The sequence below is a fragment of the Tympanuchus pallidicinctus genome, unplaced genomic scaffold, assembly GCF_026119805.1.
Source record: "Tympanuchus pallidicinctus isolate F22 unplaced genomic scaffold, pur_lepc_1.0 scaffold29, whole genome shotgun sequence".
Classification (NCBI taxonomy): domain Eukaryota; kingdom Metazoa; phylum Chordata; class Aves; order Galliformes; family Phasianidae; genus Tympanuchus; species Tympanuchus pallidicinctus.
The window spans coordinates 4,813,409-4,833,644 of record NW_026294746.1 but is presented as its reverse complement, the minus strand read 5'-3'; the positions used below and the strand labels follow the sequence as shown (position 1 = coordinate 4,833,644).

The 20,236-nt window shown below is 56.3% G+C and overlaps 1 protein-coding gene across 2 annotated transcripts; it reads right to left on the bottom strand.

Annotated features, from left to right (window-relative positions):
• Window positions 1-425: 425 nt before the first annotated feature.
• On the bottom strand, window positions 426-19,886 carry VWA5B1 (von Willebrand factor A domain containing 5B1). Of its 2 annotated transcripts, none has more exons than XM_052691788.1 (22): window positions 19,582-19,886; window positions 18,271-18,493; window positions 17,469-17,630; window positions 16,975-17,197; window positions 16,747-16,889; window positions 16,514-16,645; window positions 16,235-16,359; window positions 14,636-14,806; window positions 12,053-12,163; window positions 11,785-11,987; window positions 10,345-10,459; window positions 9,098-9,283; window positions 8,824-8,998; window positions 7,981-8,162; window positions 6,228-6,432; window positions 5,640-5,957; window positions 5,249-5,386; window positions 4,876-5,001; window positions 4,175-4,249; window positions 3,597-3,666; window positions 3,309-3,432; window positions 426-3,167 (listed from the first exon to the last, which is right to left on the bottom strand). In XM_052691788.1, exons 2-22 carry the CDS (start codon window positions 18,407-18,409, stop codon window positions 2,526-2,528), a joined length of 3,765 nt encoding a protein of 1,254 aa, XP_052547748.1. In that variant the 5' UTR covers window positions 18,410-18,493; window positions 19,582-19,886; the 3' UTR covers window positions 426-2,525. The 2 variants fall into 2 exon arrangements, with proteins under 2 accessions (XP_052547748.1, XP_052547749.1); XM_052691789.1 differs by having other exon boundaries at window positions 4,876-4,983.
• Window positions 19,887-20,236: the final 350 nt, after the last annotated feature.

The following is a 20,236-nucleotide window of genomic DNA, read 5'->3' as shown; positions in this document are numbered from 1 at the left end:
GGAAAAGCGACCGATTGTGTAACGTTTGGCTCCAAAAGCTCCTTACACAGTCGCATCTTTCTATTGGATTTCCCTTGCCCCGCGCCGCTGATTGCTGCCGTATTTATGTATAAATAGAAGCTGTCTTCCCATAATCTGCTCGTTTCTCCTCATTAAGTCGGGGCTGAGCTCAGGCTCTGGTTTTGGGGATGCTGGGACCCGGTGATGCTCAATGGACCCAAATCCATCCATTTTCCCCCCAGACTGGGGCCAGTTTTTAAGCTGTTCTCTTTGGGTTTCCAAGCGACCAACGCAATGCAGCCCATTCAGGGCACCAAGTGCCCTTCTACCCCTCACAACCAGATGGATGCTAAGGAGAGAGGGGAAGAAATCCCCCAACCCCCCCCCACCCCATTCCCCAAATTCCCATTCCCAAAACCCACGTGTTTGCTGCCAGGCATCCCTCCTCATCCTCACCCCTTGGGGCACAATTCCTTCCCGTCCCCTTCCTCCATCCTCACGCTGCTTCCCCCTCATTTAGGGAACGTCTCGATTTGCTAATTATTTTTAATCATTATTACTCATCTCTCCCTTCCTCCCCCCCAACACTCGGTCCCGGCTCCGTCAATCACGCTAATAGCTGTTTACAACCTATCATCAACTCTTGCATAACATCCACATGACTGCGCTCGGATGCCTCCGACACCCAGAGCTGCCCTGGGCTCTATTTTGGGAGAGCTGAGCCCACGGCACCGAGCGGCCGCGTCCCTCCTGAGAAGCATCCCTCGATGGGGACGGTGTTGGTGGCTTTCATAACCCGCCTGCGCTCCGCCGACGCGCCCCATCTATGGAGAACACGAGGTTTGAGGTCTGGCCCTGGCCAGGACTGCAGTTTGGCACCAGGGATGCCCAACTTGGGTTGGTTCTGTCCCCAAAATCCCAACATCCAGCCCACCTGCCCTGTGGAACTGGGGAAGCCACTCTCTCCCCACGCAAATATTTATTTTGCGCTGCACGGAGGGGCTCATTTATTAAGCTCCAGCTGATGACTGTATTCAGACTCATTTCTCCTAATGAGGCACTCACGGTCACTCCAGCAACAGCATCCCAGCAGCCACACTGCATCCAGCCCTCAGCCAAACCCGGAGAGAGCCATGGGGACCTGTCCCCACTCCAGGCAGACCCCACAGCCCTCATCAGCAGCCCAATTAGGCAGCTGGAGGTGGCTAATGAGCCCAGACAACAGTGGGCAGGCACGGCCTGGTGCTTGGCTGCATGTGGTAGGGTGTGAGGATGTGAATAAATGACTGTTTGCCATCCATGTGGCTCAGCCAAGGGAGCAGCTGTGGGGCAGGGAGGGGAGTGGGGAAAGGGATGGGATGGGGTGGGGAAACACCTGCAAGAAGGCACTCAGAATCACAGAATCACAGAATTGTAGGGGTTGGAAGGGACCTCCAGAGACCATCGAGTCCAACCCCCCAAACTCATATAACCCCCCACTCATATAACTGCTCATCAAACCCCGCAGCCATCAGTTCTCCACGCACCACGGAAGCTCCAGGTGCATCTCCTTCCACTCTGAGCCAAAATGAGGAAATGAAAAGGTTTTAGGCTTTTTTTTTTTTTTTTCCTCTCCTGTTTTGCACGATCTGCACCACACTGCAGACAGTGGGGGTGACCCCAAAACAAGGCAGGCTTGGTTTACCCAGACAACACGGCAGTGCCAATGATCCCATCACACAGACCCCGAAGGGTGACACTGATGCTCACAGATCCCTGACTGCACACACACACACACAGCACAGAAACCTGAAGCACACACTGCAGGAGGAAAAGGCAACGTGACGTGCCCACATCCGTGGAGCTTTCCAGGTGGGATCTTTGGGGCAAAGTAGGATGCTGGGAAAACGTTCCTTTGCAGCCTGTCCTCTGCTCCCCACAGCTCTGCAAGGAGCGACACGGACAATACATTGGTTGACAGCACAACATCAGAGCACTGCACACAAGGGATGCAGCATTACGGCAGGGAGCACAACCCCCCCGAGTTGTTTTGGCACAGGGTGTCTCTATTTGGTGCCTTGGGGGCTGCTCTCCCTGCCCACCCACTCTGGCAGCCTTGGGGCTTCAGAGCTCAGCACCATCCAGATTTATGGTCCCCATCTGCAACTGATGCAGCTCACGGGGCTCAAGGCAAGGCAGCATCCTCCCAGCTCCGTGGTCCATCACACAGGTTTCCCTTATGAAATGCTGAGGGATGCCCACTTCTGCTATGAGACAGCTGAGATAGGAGAAGCTGAGGATGCACGGATTTCTGGAGGGGACACAGAGTCCTGGCAGCAATGAAGGGGCAAGAGCTGACTGGGAACCAGAAGCACACAGCTAGCATCCTACTGCAGGGACTGTCCAGGGGCAAAGCACCAACCCCTGAGCACAGCATTCTGCCCAGGCTGCTTCTGTTTGCTGACCAGCTGGAGGCTGCCTGGTCAGCCCACACAGGTCCCTGTGGTGGCATCCTCAGGGATGGGTCCCTATCCTGCTGCCCCATCTCACACACTGCCAGGGTTGTAGCACAGCAGGTTGAACTCCAGGTTCTCATCCCAGTGCCTGAGCAAGACAAAGAGCTGCTGGGCTGCAGATTTCACAGCAGCCAGGCTGCAGCCCTGCGGGAAGTCCTGCTCACCCAGCCACAAGCTGGCCTTGGCAGCCACCAGCTCCCACTCAATGAAGTGGGATGCTGAGCTGTGCTCCAACCAGGCCAGTGCTACAGCCGTGGCCCACAGCATCCCCTCGGGCTCTGTCTGCTTCTGCAGCTCAATATCCAGCAGCAGCCTTTGGACATCAGTGCTGCCTGCCTCAGAGATGCTGGCATCCCACTGCTCAGCTGGGGAGTGGCGGATGGTGATGGCAGGGGGGGAGAGCTCGCTCTCAGCTTTCAGGGCTTTGGAGACGCTTTCCATGGCGCCTCCTGCATCCCATGCAGAGCTGCTGTTGGGGGTCAGGAGCCGCTGGCTGTGCACGGGGCTTCCACACTGCTCTGGCTTCTTGGTGATGGAGGAGCTGGAGGGGCTGAGCGCCAAGCGGTGGCAAGAGAAGGGTGAAGTCCAGCAGAGCTTCTCCATGGGGATGCTGACTGCCTTGCAGAAGGCACTGTTCATGAGGAAGGCACCGCAGGCCAGCTGCAGGGACACCTGCAAGGAGAAGCAAGAAGCTCTGAGATACCAACCATATGCATGTCGTGCAGGGAAAGAGGAGATCCCCATCCCAAAATGGACCTCCTGACACAGTGCTGGATGGCCCAGGGGTTCCCTGCCCAGGGCTGAGCTGCTCACCAGGGGAAGGTAATCGGCGCTTTCGCTGTCACTCTCAGAGCTGGCTTCGCTTGCTCTGGCTGGAGATTTGCTCATGAAACCTTTGGCAGCCCGAGTCAGCAGCCTGGTCTTCTGGAGGGTAAGCCTGCAGGAGGATGGGATGGCAGCCATCGTCTGTGCATCCCCTCCTGATGCTCACCTCCCCATCCCATCCAATCACCCCTATTCTCAACCAACACAGTGACGGTCACTGCTCCGTGCCGGACACATGAGACAGACATGGCAGAGGAAGGCAGGGTGCAATCATACCTTGCAGCAAAGATGCTCTCGATGGATTTTGGGGAGCGTGTGGAAGAAGCAGATAGGCTCTGGAATGGCACTGGGAAGAAACACCAAGAAAATGAGACAGGAGAGTGACTGTCAGAGCAAGGGAAGCAAAACCTACAGTGCTGGGGTGTGAGCTGCTGCGTCTGCTAAAATCCTGCCTCTCTTCTTGCTTGTGTGGGATTCAGGGTAACCGAATTAAAAAAATGAACATGAGGAAATCTGCGCCAAAGGCTCTGTGCCTTTCACCTCTGGAAGCAGTCAGGTCTTGTGCTCACAGGCCTAATTGTAGGCAATAGAGTTTGAAAAATAAAAAACAGAATACTCAGCAGAAAACCGGGTGGGGAGCCCAAATCACTGACTCAATTTCCCAGCAATTATGCAGCAGCAGCTCCAAGCCGTTTTCCTGCCCATTCCCATGCCCAGACCTGACTCCAGAGAGCAGGAATCATGAGGGCTGAAGCTACGTGGAGAGCAAGAACGGTGCTGGAGCCCAAAATGTGGGGCCTGGCACATAGCTGTGAGCTGCCCCACCTTTGGGCACCCTGGAAGCCTTCCCTTACCTTCAGGGATGCGGCAGCGCTTCCAGCTGGAGGACAGTGTGGTGCTGCAGGGCGACAGCCTGGGCTCTTCCATATCTGCAAGGAAGGAAGCGCAGCAGCATCGCTACCAACCTGAAATTTCCCTTGTGCCACCTCCAGCCCCCGAGCACGGAGGTGATTTTAGTTCTGCTGCATCCCTGACAGCAACAGATGCAGTCCCAGCCCAGCTTGTCTTCATTAGCAGAGGATTTGGTGACAGGCAAGTGCCTCACAGCCCCTTGCCTCTAATTATGCCCCACTTCATCCCTCATGCTATCCGTGCTACGGCTGCCAATTAACTTCCAAGCATGGTTGGCAGCCACTGTCTGTGGTTTGGGAGTTTCAGGGCAAATTGCAGCTTCTTCCCTGTTTAAGGAGAAGGATTCCAGCCAGACGTGTGGTTAATTGCTCTGAGCAAATGGCTGGGCTTTTTTTGGGGGGGGAAGAGAGGGGGAGAGGGGGGCAGAAGCGAGAGCACTGTACATAACAGGTCAAAAGACCAGAGAAGATATCAGTTACAAAAAAAAACAAACCTAAAAGGTCATATCTTCATAAAATCATAGAATGGTTGGGTTGGAAGGGATTTTGCAGCAGGCTGGTTGCCAAACACTGGACCAGTCCATCTTCATGGACTGAGGCAATGAGAACAACAGCAAGGAGACACAGCCAAAGCCAGGTCTTACCCGTGCCATAAAATCCATCATCTCCATTCTGGCCGCACGGTGAGAGGGGTTGTGCAGAGGAAAGGTCACGACACCTCCTGCGCCCCGAGCTGAGGCTCCTATGGCCACCTTGCTTGGACAAAACCCCTTGGTATGAGAATTGCTGGTGTTAACCAGGCACTGGGGCAGCAACAAACCCCGAAGGCCGGTGAGCTCGGTCCCTATGCCATCCCAACCCAAGGCTGGCCACAGAGAGTGAGGTTGTTGCCACCACCAGTGACAGGAACCCAGCAACAGATGGATGGAGCAGCCTTAGGTGCACAGATCTGGTGTTGGGTTGAGCCTTGGCGAGGCTCCTGGGGTGCTCCCCACCCGGGCCCCAGCCCCACGTTACCTGTGTGGCTGTACTCAATGATGGGGGGCAGGTAGGTGCCACTGCTCAGCTCCACCGGCACGAAGGCTGTGTATTTACTGATGACATTGCAGGCCTTGCTGGTGTGGACGGCGTTGAGTTGGTATCGCCTCCCTGGCCCTGCATGGGACAGACAGCAGCATTAGAAACCTCTGCATCCTCTCTGAAAGAGCAGTGATGCGCTGGCACAGCTGCCCAGGGACGTGGTGGGGTCACCGTCCCTGGAGTTGTTCCAGAACCGTGGAGATGTGGCACTGAGATGTAGGCATGGTGGGGGTGGGTTGATGGTTGGATCCCTTGATCCAATGAGGCCCCTTCCAACCTGGGATGTTCCATGGCTCTATGGTGCTACATGAGGCCGAGGCTCCGTTACCGTGCTCGATGTCGCGCTCCCTCTCGGCGAGCAGCTCCAGGTCCCTGATGACGGCCCTGGCTGCCAGCTGGTGGAAGGTCTCACTCCACACGTCCTCCTCGCCCTCCTCCTGCCCGTTCTGCTCTCGGAGGAGTGCAGGGAGGTCGAAGGTGATTTCCCACTGCATGGGCTCACCGCCCCGCAGCCCCTTCACCACTGCCTTGCAGGAGACGCGGGGGGAGCGCGGGGAGCCCCGGGTGGCACCGGAATCCCAATCCTGGGGCTCCCAGTCTGAAGAGGTCTCTGTTTCAAATGTGAAGGATGGATGTTGGGCAGCCTCTGAAGAGAGGAGAGAAACACGTAATTAACCACAAAGCCATATTTAACCCTCCCCAGTTGGAGGCACTGAGTGGTGGCACTGAAGGATGTGGTTAGTGGGCACGGTGGTGATGGGGAGGTGGTGATCTTGGTGGACTCTGCTGACTTTGGCGATGCTATGATTCTGTCAGTAGGGATGGGTTGAACTCGATGACGTTAGTTTGTCATTTCCAACCTCAAACATTGTATGATTCTATTGGCAACGCCACCCAAATCCCTCTCCCACATTACCCAGCTCCCCAGGGCTCCGGCTGTCGGATGAGGACTGCAGGCTGGCATCGAGAAGGCCTGAACTCCATCCCACAGCCACGTCAGGTGCTGGTGGGGACGTGGGGCAGTGGCAGGAGGACACATGGCTCTGCTGCAGCAGGGAGGGCCAGCGGGTGCCTGCACCACAGATCCAGGTGGTGGAGATGTGTGGGGTGGCAGTGAAGGGCTGAGGAATGTAAAGACATTGAGCTTTACCCCCTGGCTGGGACAGACCTGGAAGGTGTCCCCGAAGCACCAAGGTCCCAGGGGCTCTTTCCCTGTTTGCACAGGAGGTGAAATATGGGTTTCAGCCCTGCAGACATTTTAATGGCTTCATTTGGGAGACAAGGGAAAGAAGAGAGATGGAAAGATCAAGCACCAGTTACTTGGTAACGGGAGGAGGAGGGTGCAGAGGATGGGGAGAAGGGAGTCATTTTATTTTATGTTTTAAACAAGGCTGTTTCTCTACTTGCAGGATACATGAATCTCCCCTGCAGCATCTCTGATGCTGTATCCAGCACGGAGAGCAGCAAGCAGCCAGCCTCCATCACTCACCACTGAGGGCGTGATGCTCTGTGAACTCACCAAACAAAACAGGGAAGCAGAAAACTGTGTGTGTGGCCCAAACAACACCAAGCACCCCAATCTCAGAGTCAGTCAGAAGTGCTCCATCCCATCCCAAGCTCCATCTCCATCCTGAGCTCTCCTCCCAGAGGGGGAAGAAGCGAAGCACTGAGCTGCCCATTGCCAGCCCTGACCTTTCCATCCCAGCACGGCGTGTGTGGAGGCGAGCAGAGGGCTCACACTCACGGCCCAGTAAATGTCAAGCCCTGGCAGCCAGCCTCGGAGAGCCGCCAGGAGCCCTCGCAGCACAAGGGACAGCAAAACCAGGCTGCAATTAATTACGAGCAGGATGCACGCTGGTAATGGTTTACTGCCCTCCAGAAGGGAGTCATTTCCATCTCTGCCTTCATGCTGAGCATCCCACGCACAGGCAGGATGCTCTGCGGGCCTCAGAAGTGCAAGGAAGGTCGCAGGTATCTCCCAAACCCATCAGCTTGCTTCTCCTGTGCTTCTCGTCACCCTCCCTGCTGCTGCTACAGGGCAGAGGCTTCATTCCCATCCTCTCGCCTCCAGCCCCCCTTCACCCCAGTGTCAGCAGAAGAGAAATGAGACCCCAGCATCCCTCTGTGTTTCCATGGGAACAGAAGTGCACGGCCGCTGCACATCCTCCCAGTGCAGATTTCAGCACTGGGCATCACAGTTATGCTGAGGACAGGAGAAAACCCATCCCCACCCTTCCACAGTGCAGCTCCAAGCCCTTTCCAGGACTGGGTTCAGCCTATGGAATTCACATGCATCCAGACCCCAGCCTGAAGCTGTGGTATATGCTTTGGGTCCGACCTGGGGACCTTGGAGGGCACAGATGTGCCGTGGTCAGATTATACACCAAGCCAAATGCTGGGGAGATGGGCAGGAGGGAACCTGGGGATGAGACAACAACAAAGCTAAACACAGACCACGCAGGTGTGGGAGGAGGACAGGCATTCAGCAAACAGAAGCAGGGAGCAGGATCCCATCAGCATCCCATCTGTGTTAGCCACATGCTTGTGGCATGCTGCAACACACCCACCAGTGCTGGCGTGACCCAGGCTCCTTCTCTTCCACAACCCAGACGCTCCCAGTGCTGTGGGCTCACCCTATGGCACAGGGAGCATCTCTAGGGGTAACCCACCTGGAAATGCACAGGCTGTAGCTCAGGGCTGAGCTGCTGCAGGTCCTGCAGCTGGGTTTTGCGGAGGGGGTTCCTCAATAGCGCGCTGCCCGGGTCGCTGGCTGTGGGCTCCTTGTAGAGGGGCTGGTGGTCAGAGATTTGGTTGGCACTGTATGCACGTCTCCTGCAGGACGCTTTCACATCTGAGTGGGGGGAGAAAGGGTCAGTTATCCTCCCGAGGAGGATAAGGACGTACTCAGCCCTGCTCGGTTCAAAGCAAAGCAGCAAAAGCGCAGAAGAAAACAAGAGCCTACACTCAAACCCCAGGGGATGGCAGGAGAGCTGGTTGGGGAGGCTTCGTCTGAGCAGTTTTCAGCCAGGAAAAAAAAGAAAAGAAAAAAGGAAAAAAAAAAAAAAAAAAGCTGACTGCATTTACCCAAACCTTCCTGGAGAAGACAAAGGGTTTACTAATGAAATTTCATTAGTGCAGACATTTTCCTGTCAGAGCAAGAGCAAAATTTCATTTGGAAACGCATGATTTCTCATCGTTTTTGACAAGGCTGAGAGGACGGGCTGCACAGTTCCTCTCTATCAGCAGAGGATATCCCACAGGTAGCAGAGGTTTCCCCTGCAGCAAGGGCCGAAGCTGGAGCTGCTTTGGAAACCTCTGGGGAAGGCAGATCTCCAGGGCTGCCATCGGTTTCCTGACAGCTTCGGGTAAAACATCCGAACCAAGCAGCCTCGTCGAGATGTGTCATCCTCCCACAAAGCCCTCTGACACTTTGCAGCTGGGGAGATGGAGCTGTCAGGCGAGCAAATCGGCAGAGCAGAGATGAAAGCTGGTTAGGAAGACAGGGGCCTGACCGGCATCCGTGTCTGATTCTCCGCTGGGGTCCCTGCCTGCCACCAGCTGATCCGGGGTGCTGCATCCCTCTGGGTAGCTCCAGCTCTCAGCACCAGTCCCTTCTTCTTGGGAATGAAAGAAAACGGAGCTGCCTGACTCCTGGGAGCGCATGGTGCTGTACCGTCGTCTCTTGTCCTGGGGAGAGCAGAGATGGGTTTGGGTTTGTGCACTGGTGCCAAGGGGATCTCAGCCACGCGGGGAGCACAGCGACGGTGGGAGAAGCGTGGCACTCACAGCTCTGGGCTTGGAGATGTACAGTGAGGTGTCACAGATGATGCTGTAGCCCACCAGGCGGTCCCCAGGGAAGAGGCAGCTGGTGTTGAGAGGGGAAACCAACACCTCGGTGCTTTCAGGGAAGACCCACTCCACTGACACATCACTCAGCACTGGAGCCATCGCCTTCTTCAGCGACCTGATCACCTGGGGTGGGGAGCAGGAGGAGGAGGAACCACACCAAAAGCTGTGGGGCTGAGCCGTGAGCCCCAAACCCTGTTGGGTTTGGTTGGGGTTCGATGGCAGCACAAATAAATGGAGATTTCAACACACTGCCCACCGCCCCGATGGGGAAGGCCAGCATCTGTGGGGACACGTGGACTGCAGAGCCATCCCTGCACACTGTGGGATGTCAGCACCAGATTCACAGCTTTGCATCTCCTGTGTTCCCTATTGTTCCCACTGCTTTGTCACCGGCTCTGGAAGATGCACCAGGCTGTTTTATAAGGCTATTAATTGATGCCTCAGACAGCTGAAGGCAAAGCACTATATTAATAGCTCTGTTTAAAAAAAAAAAAGAAAAGAAAAAAGAAATCACCTCCCTTCACTGTCTTTGCTTTTAATTTACATCAGAAACAGTGATGCTCTTCTGTCTTAGAGAGGATTCTGTGTGCTACAGGTCCCTGCAGAGGGACGAGGGCTGAAGCCCTTTGAGATGGAGGATGCAGAGACAGAATTTAAGGACATTTCTGAGCTGAGGACCTGATTGTCTCACGGTTTGTCACTCAGTGCATGCTTTCACCAGGAGACGGAGCCCACAAAGGACCATTCTTACAGCACAGCCTCAGCCTTCGCGGGGAGAGCGAAAACGAAGCTCCCTCATTTGCTTTAAAGTCAGCTTAATAAGCAAAGCAACTGCAGCACGCTCCCCTCCCTCCAACCTCGGGTACTGCTCGCCTGAGCAGCGCCAGGGCTGAGCCTGACTTCAAAACTAATTGGCTGCTTTGATGCCGGCTCTCTGCCCTTCCTCTGCTCTGCGGCAGCAGCTGCTTTGAAGCCGGAGCGGCTGCACGGCGGCTATCGCCTCTCCCGTCCCCGCGTGGGATAAACACCTCCCACTGCCTCCGCCAGCGGAGAGGAGGATGCTCCCATCCCCTCCTGCTCGTCCACCTGCTGCCGAGTGGGAGCTGCAAAAGCAGCAGCAGCAGGAGGAGGGGGAACGGGAGTGCAACGTGATGGTTTGGAGAGGTGACGGCACGCGGCCGTACCTTGGGCTGCAGCCTCTCGCCCTCCGCCAGGAACTCAGCGATGCCCCTGGACACAGCAGCTGCTCCCTGCACCAACCTCCTGCAGGCGTGGGGCCCAATGCCGAAGCTGTAGCATCTGCAAAGGGAAGAGAAAAGAGCTCCGTGTTTGCGTGGCTGGAGTGGGGCTGGGAGCTGCCCGGCCAAGGCCAGGTTGGATGGGGCTTTGGGCAGCCTGGGCTGCTATTAAATGGGGAGGTTGGTGGCCCTGCGCGTGGCAGGGGGTTGGAGATTCGTGATCCTCGAGGTCCCTTCCAACCTGGGCCATTCTGTGATCCTGTGATTCTGCAGAAGGCATCGCTGCCCATAACATGGGGTTGGGATTGAATGGGTTTTCAGACCCCTTCCAACCCAAACCACTCTCTGATTCTCAGGTTCCATGAAGGAACAACACTCGGGGCTTGCCAGCAGGATCCCCAACTGCTTGGCTGCCAGGTCAGCTCCTCTCCCCACTGAGCGCCTGCGGTCAACAGCATTAAAGAGCTAGTAATTATCTCTGCTCACAATTAAAACAAACATTTTCTCAAGGCAAGAAGAACCAGCTGGGTGAGACTGCTGCCATCACACAACTCAGCAAGCCAAGGGCTGCAAACCAGGGGCAGGCAGAGGAAGAAAACACCCTCAGCAGCCATCTGCATCTGCACCAGGGTGCTTTTCTCTTGGAGGTTTTAACCCCCAGGTGGCTGCAAATCTTCCAGAGATTCACACCCTCTTCTGATCTCCTTTTGAGCTAAGGGCTAAAAGCCCAGATTCCAGCACCAAGAGAGGGGGACAGGTAGTGCTGTGCTGCTGAGAAGCACTCAGTCCTCCATGGATGAAAGAAAGGAAAGAGCAGCTTCCCTGATCAGCCCTGGACTGGGGAGGAGTAAGGCTTTTTAGTGCTTGATTCATTGGTTGGCAAGCCTAATAGGTTTGGAACTAAATGATCTTTAGGTTCCCTTCCAGCCCAAGCCATTCTATGTTTTTCTCCCATTTTCCTGATGTTTCATCTCTCTTAAAGAGATGGAAAAGAAACCAGACCATGAGGGTTGGGGAACAGGCTGGGAGCTCGCCGCATTCATTTCCTGCTCATCCCATTGCTCTTTTTCAGCAAATTCAATTCCCATCCTGGAAGCAGCTGGGTCCGAGCCCAGATGTGCTTCAAAAATAAAAAAAAAAAAATTAAAAAAAAGGAAAAGGAAGAAAAAAAAGCAAACAAAACAGCAAGGAAGATTGCTGGTGCGTCAATCTCTCCTAGCAGGAAGCACCAGCAGAGAGCCTGTGAAGCTGTCAGCCCAATTCTCCCGTGCTTGATTGTTAGAAAAGCATCTGAACTTCTGGGATCTGTTCCAAACCCTTTGAGGTTCTGATTTCCTGACATGGGCTCGGCTGTGAGCTGCAGCCCCCCAGCCCTGTGCCCCATACCTGGTGGAGCAGGCGTGGTTCCTCAGCAGCTCCAGCACCGTCCCTGTGTTGCCCACAGCCTTGTGAGCCAGCAGGAAGAGCAGGCGGGGGTGGCCCCTGCGGATGGGCTGCCGAAAAATCCACTTGAGAGGAGACAAGATGTTGGGGCTCCCGGTGTCTGCATGCATCCTCCTGATGCTCTCACAGGCCACGGCCAGGCTTTCCTGTGGGAGGAGTGGGGGATGGCCCATCTGACCCCCAGCTCCCATCCCGTCCACCCAGCACTCACCTCGCAGTACGTCCTGCTGGCTGGGAATAGGATCTTGAAGGTGGAGCTGAAGGTGATGATGTTGAAGAGGCACGCTGGCATCAGGCTCTTGAGGGCCACCAGCAGAGCATCCTGATGGAAAGAAGCAGTGGGTCAGCACACCGTGCCTCTCCTGTCCGCTTTGGCTTCATAGAACAGCTGGGTTGGATGGGATCTTAAAGCCCACCCAGTTCCAACCCAATGCCATGGGCCGTTTGCCACCCACGAGATCAGGTTGCCCAAACCTCACCCAATCCAGCCCTGAGCATCCCCAGGGATGGGGCACCCACAGCTCCTCCCATGGCAGTGCTCAGGGAAGATGTGGCACTGAGGGATGCGGTCAGCGGGCACGGTGGGATGGGTTGGGGTTGGACTTGGAGATCTTGGAGGTCTTCTCCAACCTTAATGATTCTAAAGCTGTTTCTTTCACATGATTTCCTATGCTGAGAAATCTCTGCATATCGCTGCTCTCTTGCAAGTTCCCTGATGTTTTTTTGGGTCCCGACGCAGCGAGGACGGCGGGGTGCTTCCAAAGAACAGAATCCCTGTTTGCTCCAAAATGGTGAATTCTGTGCTCACCCCGCTGCACTGCAGCATGGAGTTGGGGGTGAGAAGCAGAGTGTGAAGCGGAGCCGTGCGACACATGATGCACTGCAGTGCCCGAACTGGCAGAAATAAACAAACAGCTTTGAGTCGCACAAAAGGAGAAGCCTCCCCCAGCCCCAACTCCCTTATAGCTGGCACAATTAAAATAGCAAGGAGAGGCTGCTTCCAGAACTTGTCATTACCAGCAGTGGTTATCTAACTCGCCTGCTCCTGGGCTCTTACATAACAGGACAGAGCTTGGAGCTGCTGGGACGGCCACCGTGGTCAACTCCACCAGCAAGCAGTGCTGCAGGAGGGGGAGCAGAGAGCTGGCAGAGCTGTGTGTGCTCTGATAAAGGCAGACTTCTGCCTAGGGCAGCAGAAAGCCCACAGCCAGCCCTGGGAGAGGAGCTGCCAAGGTCAGACCGGCCGCCTCCTGGCTTCATCCCAGGGCAGGGCATGGGCAGAATGCTGCGTGGTCCACGAGTGGGGCTGCCCTTTAGCAGCTTCACACTGAGCTGTTATCTCAGCCCTACAGGGATGTATTTATATCGCTGCTCCCAGCAGGCTCTGGGGGTGCTGGCTCCTGCAGATCTGACATCGCGCCTTGGAACTCGTTACAAAGATTAAATAAATTATTAAAAAAAAAAAAAAAAAGGCATAAAAAAACCACCCAGATTTCCAAATATTTCTGTTAAAGCGCTTCCCGAAGCGAGCTCCCAAAGCCTGCCTTCTGTTTCATCAAGCAGAAGGATTTATTGCTTCTTGCAGTAAATATTGATCCTGATCCCATTGCACTCTCTATCAATACGGCAGCTCAATAAGAAGAGATGTTTGCCTCCAGAGAAGTCAATTCCCAGTTATTTTGCCAGCTCGAGCAGTGCTGACGCGAGCACTGTCCCTTCTCCCTGCTGAAAGGGATCAGATGCAGAAAGCCTTGAACTTCCCACCTCTGGGGTCAGATTAGAGACCTCCTGCCCAAACCCAGCCCAAGTCAAAGAACCCTGAGTGGATGCTTTGCAGCAAAGGAAAAGGGGGGGGGGGGAACCTGTGGCCTTCCTGGGGCTCGGTGCCATCCCTCAGGGTGACAGCACGCTCCTCATCGCTGGAGGTGGATGTCCTCAGTCAGTTCCCATGGAAACAGGAGGAGGTTGGGAAGGAGATGGGCTCGAATGCTCCCTGCCTGCAGGCAGAGCTGCTGTCGGAGCAGGGATGCGGTGGCTCCGGGTGTTTGCACCCAAACCTGGTGGTAGTTGGGTTAGGGAAGGGTGTGAGCACATCATGGAGCCTCTGCATGCTCAGCCCAGCACCCAAATGCAATCAAAGCCCCAAGGGACTCTGCAATTCCCTCTCGCTCTCTGCAAGGAATACACGTAGGGCAGAGTGGATCCTGCTCAGGAAGATGTGATGTCCATTAAGGTCTGGGGCTCAGTTGGCCCCCAAAACCAAGAGAAACTCCACGCAGAGCTTCTGCCAGAGACTGCAGCTTCTCACCAACACCCGCCAGCTGGCAGCCAGCAGACACCAGCCTGCCTCCAACGAGTCAGGCAGTGCTAACGATAATGAAAGTTCCCACAGTGCTTTCCCCTTCACCAGGTCCCCAATGGGCTCAGAAACCTCTCCAGGATCTGTGGGCACAGGATCTAAGGGCAGCAGCAGCAGCACAAAGCAGAGCCAGGTCCCAGGAGGGATAAATGAGGGCTTGTCCTACAGCCTGGACAAACCCAAAGTGGTGACAGCAAGGGGACCTGACAGCTCCGTGGGAACCCCAAAACATCCCAACCTTTCCATCACCCCAAGCTCCCAGCACGCTGCTCATAACCCCACACCAGACCGCAGGTCCTCGTTTGTGTTTGAAAAAGGGATCCTGGAGGTGTCTGCAAGGGCACAGCCAGCGTTTAGCCCTACAGTTGGTCTCTGGATGCCTCAGGGCCCCGGGTACAGAGAGCTGGAGGTTCATAGGAGTCCAGCAGCACAAACCTTGGCACGGCGGATGCTCGTGCTGCTCCCACTGCAGTCCACCAGGAAGATGAATTCTCCAGCAGCTTTCTGCAGGTCAGCCGGGGCCGTGCTGAGCTCGGGGCAGAAGTTCAGCATGAGGACAGGGTGGTGGGGGATGTCCTTGTGCAGGCGCTTCCGGATGATTTCCATCTGCAGAGAAGAAGGAGAGGGTGTAAGAATTCAGGAGAGTGATTTTTCTGCCTCCTTTTTATATTAGTTGGCTGCTGGGTTTTCCCAGGCTCCCCAGGCTGCTTGCTGGGACTCAGGATTCATTCTGCGGCCCTTGGGGGGATGTGGTTTATGGGCATGGGTTGGCAGCTGGCCTGGTGATCGTAGAATGGCCTGGGTTGAAAAGGAGCACAGTGCTCATCCAGTTCCAACCCCCTGCTGTGTGCAGGTCACCAACCAGCAGCCCAGGCTGCCCAGAGCCACATCCAGCCTGGCCTTGAATGCCTGCAGGGATGGGGCATCCACAGCCTCCTCGGGCAGCCTGTGCCAGTGCCTCACCACCCTCTGTATGAAAAACTTCCTCCTAATATCTAACCTAGTTAGATTAGTGGTCTTTTCCAACCTTAATGATGCTGTGCTTCTGAGCAGCAGAAATCTGCCCCAGTTGTTGAGGGCTTTATCCAAGGTGAGCACCTCACCAAGGCTTTCTGCTCTGTTTCTCATCCTCTGTGCAGTTTGTGCCCAGTCCTCCTGGGGCACAGAGGTGGCTTTCCCACAGGGAAACGATTCTGGAATGATCCTCCTCATGATAACCTGACATGCTAAAGACAGAAATAATTAGGGAGCCATGTGAGCCGTGGCGTGGGAGGTTCATTTCGTTCCACCTGCCTCACGCTGAACGCAATTAGAGGAAGCGCCTGCCGTGCGAGCAGCCCGTCCTCATCACCGTGCTGCAAGGGGAAGGGAAAAGAGAAGGGGCTGCAGCGAAACCAGGAGCCCCAGCAGTATGGGGAGAAACCATGGAGCATCACCAGGTGTGTCCAGACAGCCCCCGCTTCAGGGCTGCAAGCACTTGGGGGTCCTGCATGCGGAGCCCACCGCAGGACAGGCGGCTCCCAGCAGTCCCCTCCTCTGGGCCTGCTGCATGGCAGGCAGGGAGCGCTGAGCCGTCACTCAGCTGGGGCTGCTGAGCCATAAATCCCAGAGCTGAGGTTTTTTCTATTTGCTCGTCAGCAGAACAAAGAGAAGTTTCTACTACCTTGTCTTCGGCTGAGCTCGTTATTCCAAGCCAAATCGCTTCCATCTCTCTGACAGCTTATCCAGAAACGGTAAACATTTACGGAGCAATTAAAAGAATACTTTATTCAATGTCACTGCAATAATTATAATACTGTTAATGCTATAATAATGTACCTACCTAATTACGCTATGCTAGAACAGCACTAATTATACACACAATACCCATCTCGCAGCTTCTTCCACACCCAGTTCATCAGAAGCAGTGCAGAATTTTCCCCTCCTCCTCCACATAAACCCCTCTCCAAGGGGGGATGCTGCAGTTATGGACAAGCACTGCGAGCAGCCAACCATGTAATCACCCAGCTGAAGGAAAGCCTCGGTGCCTCTCACCTTTTTCTCAGCACTGGGGTCCTTCTTTGTGCCCTTAATGAAATCACTCTTCCCCTTCAAGTGCTGTTCATACTCTGCAGGCGTCATATCACCTTTTTCCATTAAGATGTGAGGCATGTGGGGCTCTGGAAATGCAGGAGAACCCCACCTCAGCTCAGCTCCAGGTGTGGAAGAGCTGCATGCACCCACTGTTGCGATGGCTTTTGAGGGGATCTGAGGTTATCTTGTACAAGTCTGACCCCCAGCAGTGTGTGCAAAGCAGGGGCAGAGCCCACGTACCACTCGGGTGGATGAGGATCTCCACAGGTCGGTCAAACGTGTGCCTGTTGGCCAACGTGATGACGATGCTCTTCGCTGAGCGAGCGGAGGGGTCGGCATCTGCTCGGATCTCATGCGTGGGGCTCTCAACGCCTGCATGGAGGGACCAAGGGGTGGTTAGGGAGAGCCAGAGCACCCCACGCAGGGGAAGGAAAGGAGGAGGATGAGCGTGGGCATCACAGGCAGCCCCGTACCTGCCAGCAAGCATGGCCCCCGGATCTCCAGGTGGAAGCTGAACTCATACTCAGAAGGGTTGGTTGCCTCACTCTGCAGCAGCTGGGCCAGACAGAAACTGCTCCCAAGCTCTGGGCTCCTCAGTGAGCAGCACTGCTTGTCCCTGCAAGTGAGGTGAACCCCAATGAATGCCTGAGTGCTGTCTCCCTGCACCAGTCCCGATCAGAAGCCATCCCGTTGTTCCATACATTCTCAGCAGGTGGCTGGAAAGGCTGCTGGTGTTCTCCAGGCTGGGCTGAGGGACCCTGGGGACACACACAGCTGGCAGGAGGACCCGCACAGCCCCGCTGGGCAGCGTCTGCAGCTCAGAGGAGGTGCTGATAAAGATGGAGACGCTTTCCAGGGGAGGAATCATGCCCAGGTTGGCCACAAAAGCAATCCTCTCCAAGTCCTCATCCATCACAATCCTTCCTGCAGAGAGAGACAGCTGTATTAGGGTGTCACAGCCACAAAAAATGTCGTTCCCTAGGCCTCCAAAAGTCACCCCCACCCCGGACCAAATGCCCACACCATCTCTCCTCTCTGGGGAGCCCAAACCACAGCCCTATGCATTACCATTTTGGCAGATGCCATATGGACATGAGTCCCCTTGACGCCATGACACATGACAGCCACCCACTCGCTACCACCTCCCCTTCCCCTTGGCTCCCTGTGTTCCTCAAAAGGCTCCAAACTCTCTCACCACCCCCGCTGGGAGCTCCTCCATCAGGGAGGCTGATGCTGTTCAAATACACGTCGTCAATCTTGGCTTTGTCCTTTATCTGCACGGTCACAGCACGCTGGCAGATCACTGCCTCAAATCCCACGACGGTGGTGCCTTCATCCAGGGGGAAGATGAAGAGCCCTGCCAGCCAGGAGGGTTTTAGCAACACCAAGCCTTCATCCAGAATCCATCAGCCTTGGGTTCTCTGGAAGAGCTCAAGGCCAAGCTGGATGAGGCCCTGGGCAGCGTGGTCTGGTGGGGGGCACTGGGCACTGGAACTGTGTGGGCTTAAAGATCCCTCCCAACCCAACCCAACCATTCTATGCTTCTGATTCAAGAAGAAGAAGAGCCAAGTGCTGCACGGGGGAGGAACAAGCACAGGATGTGCTGGGGGATGCAGCTGAAAATGCATGGCAAGGCAGGACCCAATGGACACCACGGTGACAAGCCAGCACTGTGCCCTTGCTGCCAAGGCAGCTAGTTGTGTTCTTGGCTGCATCAGGCACTGCCAGCAGGTCAAGGAACTGACCCTGCCACTCTGCTCTGTGATGGGACACAGGGACACACAGAGGTGGTGGGATTGCCATCCATGCAAATCTCCAAGAGCATCTGGACATGATTCTGGGCACCAGATCCGGGTTTCCCCGTGGGGGCTGGGTGGGATCAGAGCCATTCTATGATACTCAAACTCACACTTCTCCAGTCATACCCTTTAGGCCCACATCACTTTGCATTTACAACCATGGGACACAACTCCCACAGCAGCACGTGCTTCACTTGCCTTTGCAGGGCTGTGCCTGCAGATTGCAGTAGGTGAGCGAAGCTGTCATGCCCAGGGCATATCCACTGACACAGGATGTCACCTGGGAGGCGGTGAGCAGCAGTGGGCAACGGGAGCTCTGGTTGATCAGCCCTGGCATCTTCACCACCACACGGTGCTTGGGAAGGAAGAACCCACGAGAGGAGCCTGGAGCACCACGCGTCCTCCTTGTGCCTTCACAGCCCTGAGGACAGAAGGAGAGGTGAGTCCTGAGCGTCACATCTCTGTCTGCACACCTCAGCCACTCAAGCTGGGGCAGAATGGCTCAACTTCAGCCTTCCCTCCACCCTGCAGTGCCTCGGTCCCCAAGGAAGGATCTGCCCTCTCCCTCCACACCGTGACTCATCTCTGGCTCGGCAAAGCTCAGCTGTAAAGCTTCTGCCAAGCGCCGCAACCCTTCCCCTGGAGGTTCTGCTCTGTGCTCCCATCCCTAGCGTGTTTCCTCCCCTTCCAGCACAGGCACAGCGCTGCGGGAGACGCAGCATCATTTCCAGCCAGCTGACGCATAGGTGCTCGGGGCGAGATAACAAGGGCTGGCTGCACCGCAGAGAGGAGGCAGAGGGCATCGGGATATTAGGAAGTAATTAAGCACCAGATGGGGGAGGAAGGAGAGGGAGCCCTTTGCCTTAGGGAAGAAAGGGAGGAATGAGCAAGGGAAACGAGGAATTCATTTCTGAGAAGCCCTGGAGGTGAATTCAAGCCCCAGCGGGGGGACAGCAGCAATGTCCCCGTGCTCCTGCGGAGGTTGGCACAAGCAGCAAGCCCCATGCTTGGGCTCAAAGTCCTGCTGGCCACAACTCCCAATATCACCGCGGCGGGTTGCTGCAGCCTCACAGCCGCTGGCCTGGCCCCAGCGGGGCGGATCAGAGCCGCATCAGCAGCACCGTAATCCCATCCGCGTGGGCTCGGATAGAAGTCACCACTCGTCCGGCCAAGCTCAACCGCAGAGCGGTGACACCGCAGGGCAGCACACAGCGCCGGGACAACCCCCCCCCCCCCCACCCCCCTCTACTTGGAGGACGACTGTTGTGCAGAGGGTTCAAAATATTCCTCCGGCTTCGTTTGCATCAATCAACACTGACATCCAGCGGCTCGCAGCCCGCTTACAGCCTCGCAGCCGGCCGCCCTTTGCAGGGATGTGCGCGCACGGCCGGCCGGCCGCCTGTTGCACCGATGCGGCGTCGGGGCTCACGCAGCACCTGGGGGAGCCGCAGCGATGCCGTTCAGCCTGGCAAAGCCCGCACACGCAGCCGGCGTGCCGCTGCTCCTTACCTTGCCCGTGAGGAGGAGGAAGGTGGGCCGGGGTGGGGCAACTTCTCCCCTTCTCCTGCAGCTCGGGAAAGGAATCACGCAAGCAGCGCTTCACGCCGCTCTGCCTCTGGAAGGCACGGGGAGACGGAGACGAAAAGGGAGAGAGCAGGGGAGGAGGGAGCGGGGTGACCGAGGCACGGACACACGCAGGCGGACGGACGCAGGTCCGGGAGCCCGTGGCAGAGCGGAGCCGTGCGGAGGTAACCATGACGATGATGCTCCCGCACCGCCGCCTTCGCCTCCGCCTCCCGCGGCCCCTCTGCGGCCCTGGGGACACGATGCGGAGCCCGCAGGGACAAGAAGGGTTCGCGGGGTGCCGCGGCAGGGCCCTGCCCCGCTGAAAGGTCCCGATGGGGCTGCCCCACAAGCGCTGCTGTCCCAACAGGACACGTGGAGTGGGGATGGGGCGCGTGGCTCCTCCACGTTCCGGCCGCTTCCACGGCTCCGTTCTCCCTCTCTGCGTCTCCATTTCGAGGATGGAAATTGCAAATGTCACAGCTGTGCCCCGAGCCCCAGCTCGCACATGGACCCGCTCAGGGGGAAGCCCTCCCTTCTGCAGCAGCTCAGCGCCTGCAGCACAAAACCAACCCAAAGCTGCGCGAGCCCACCTCGCTCC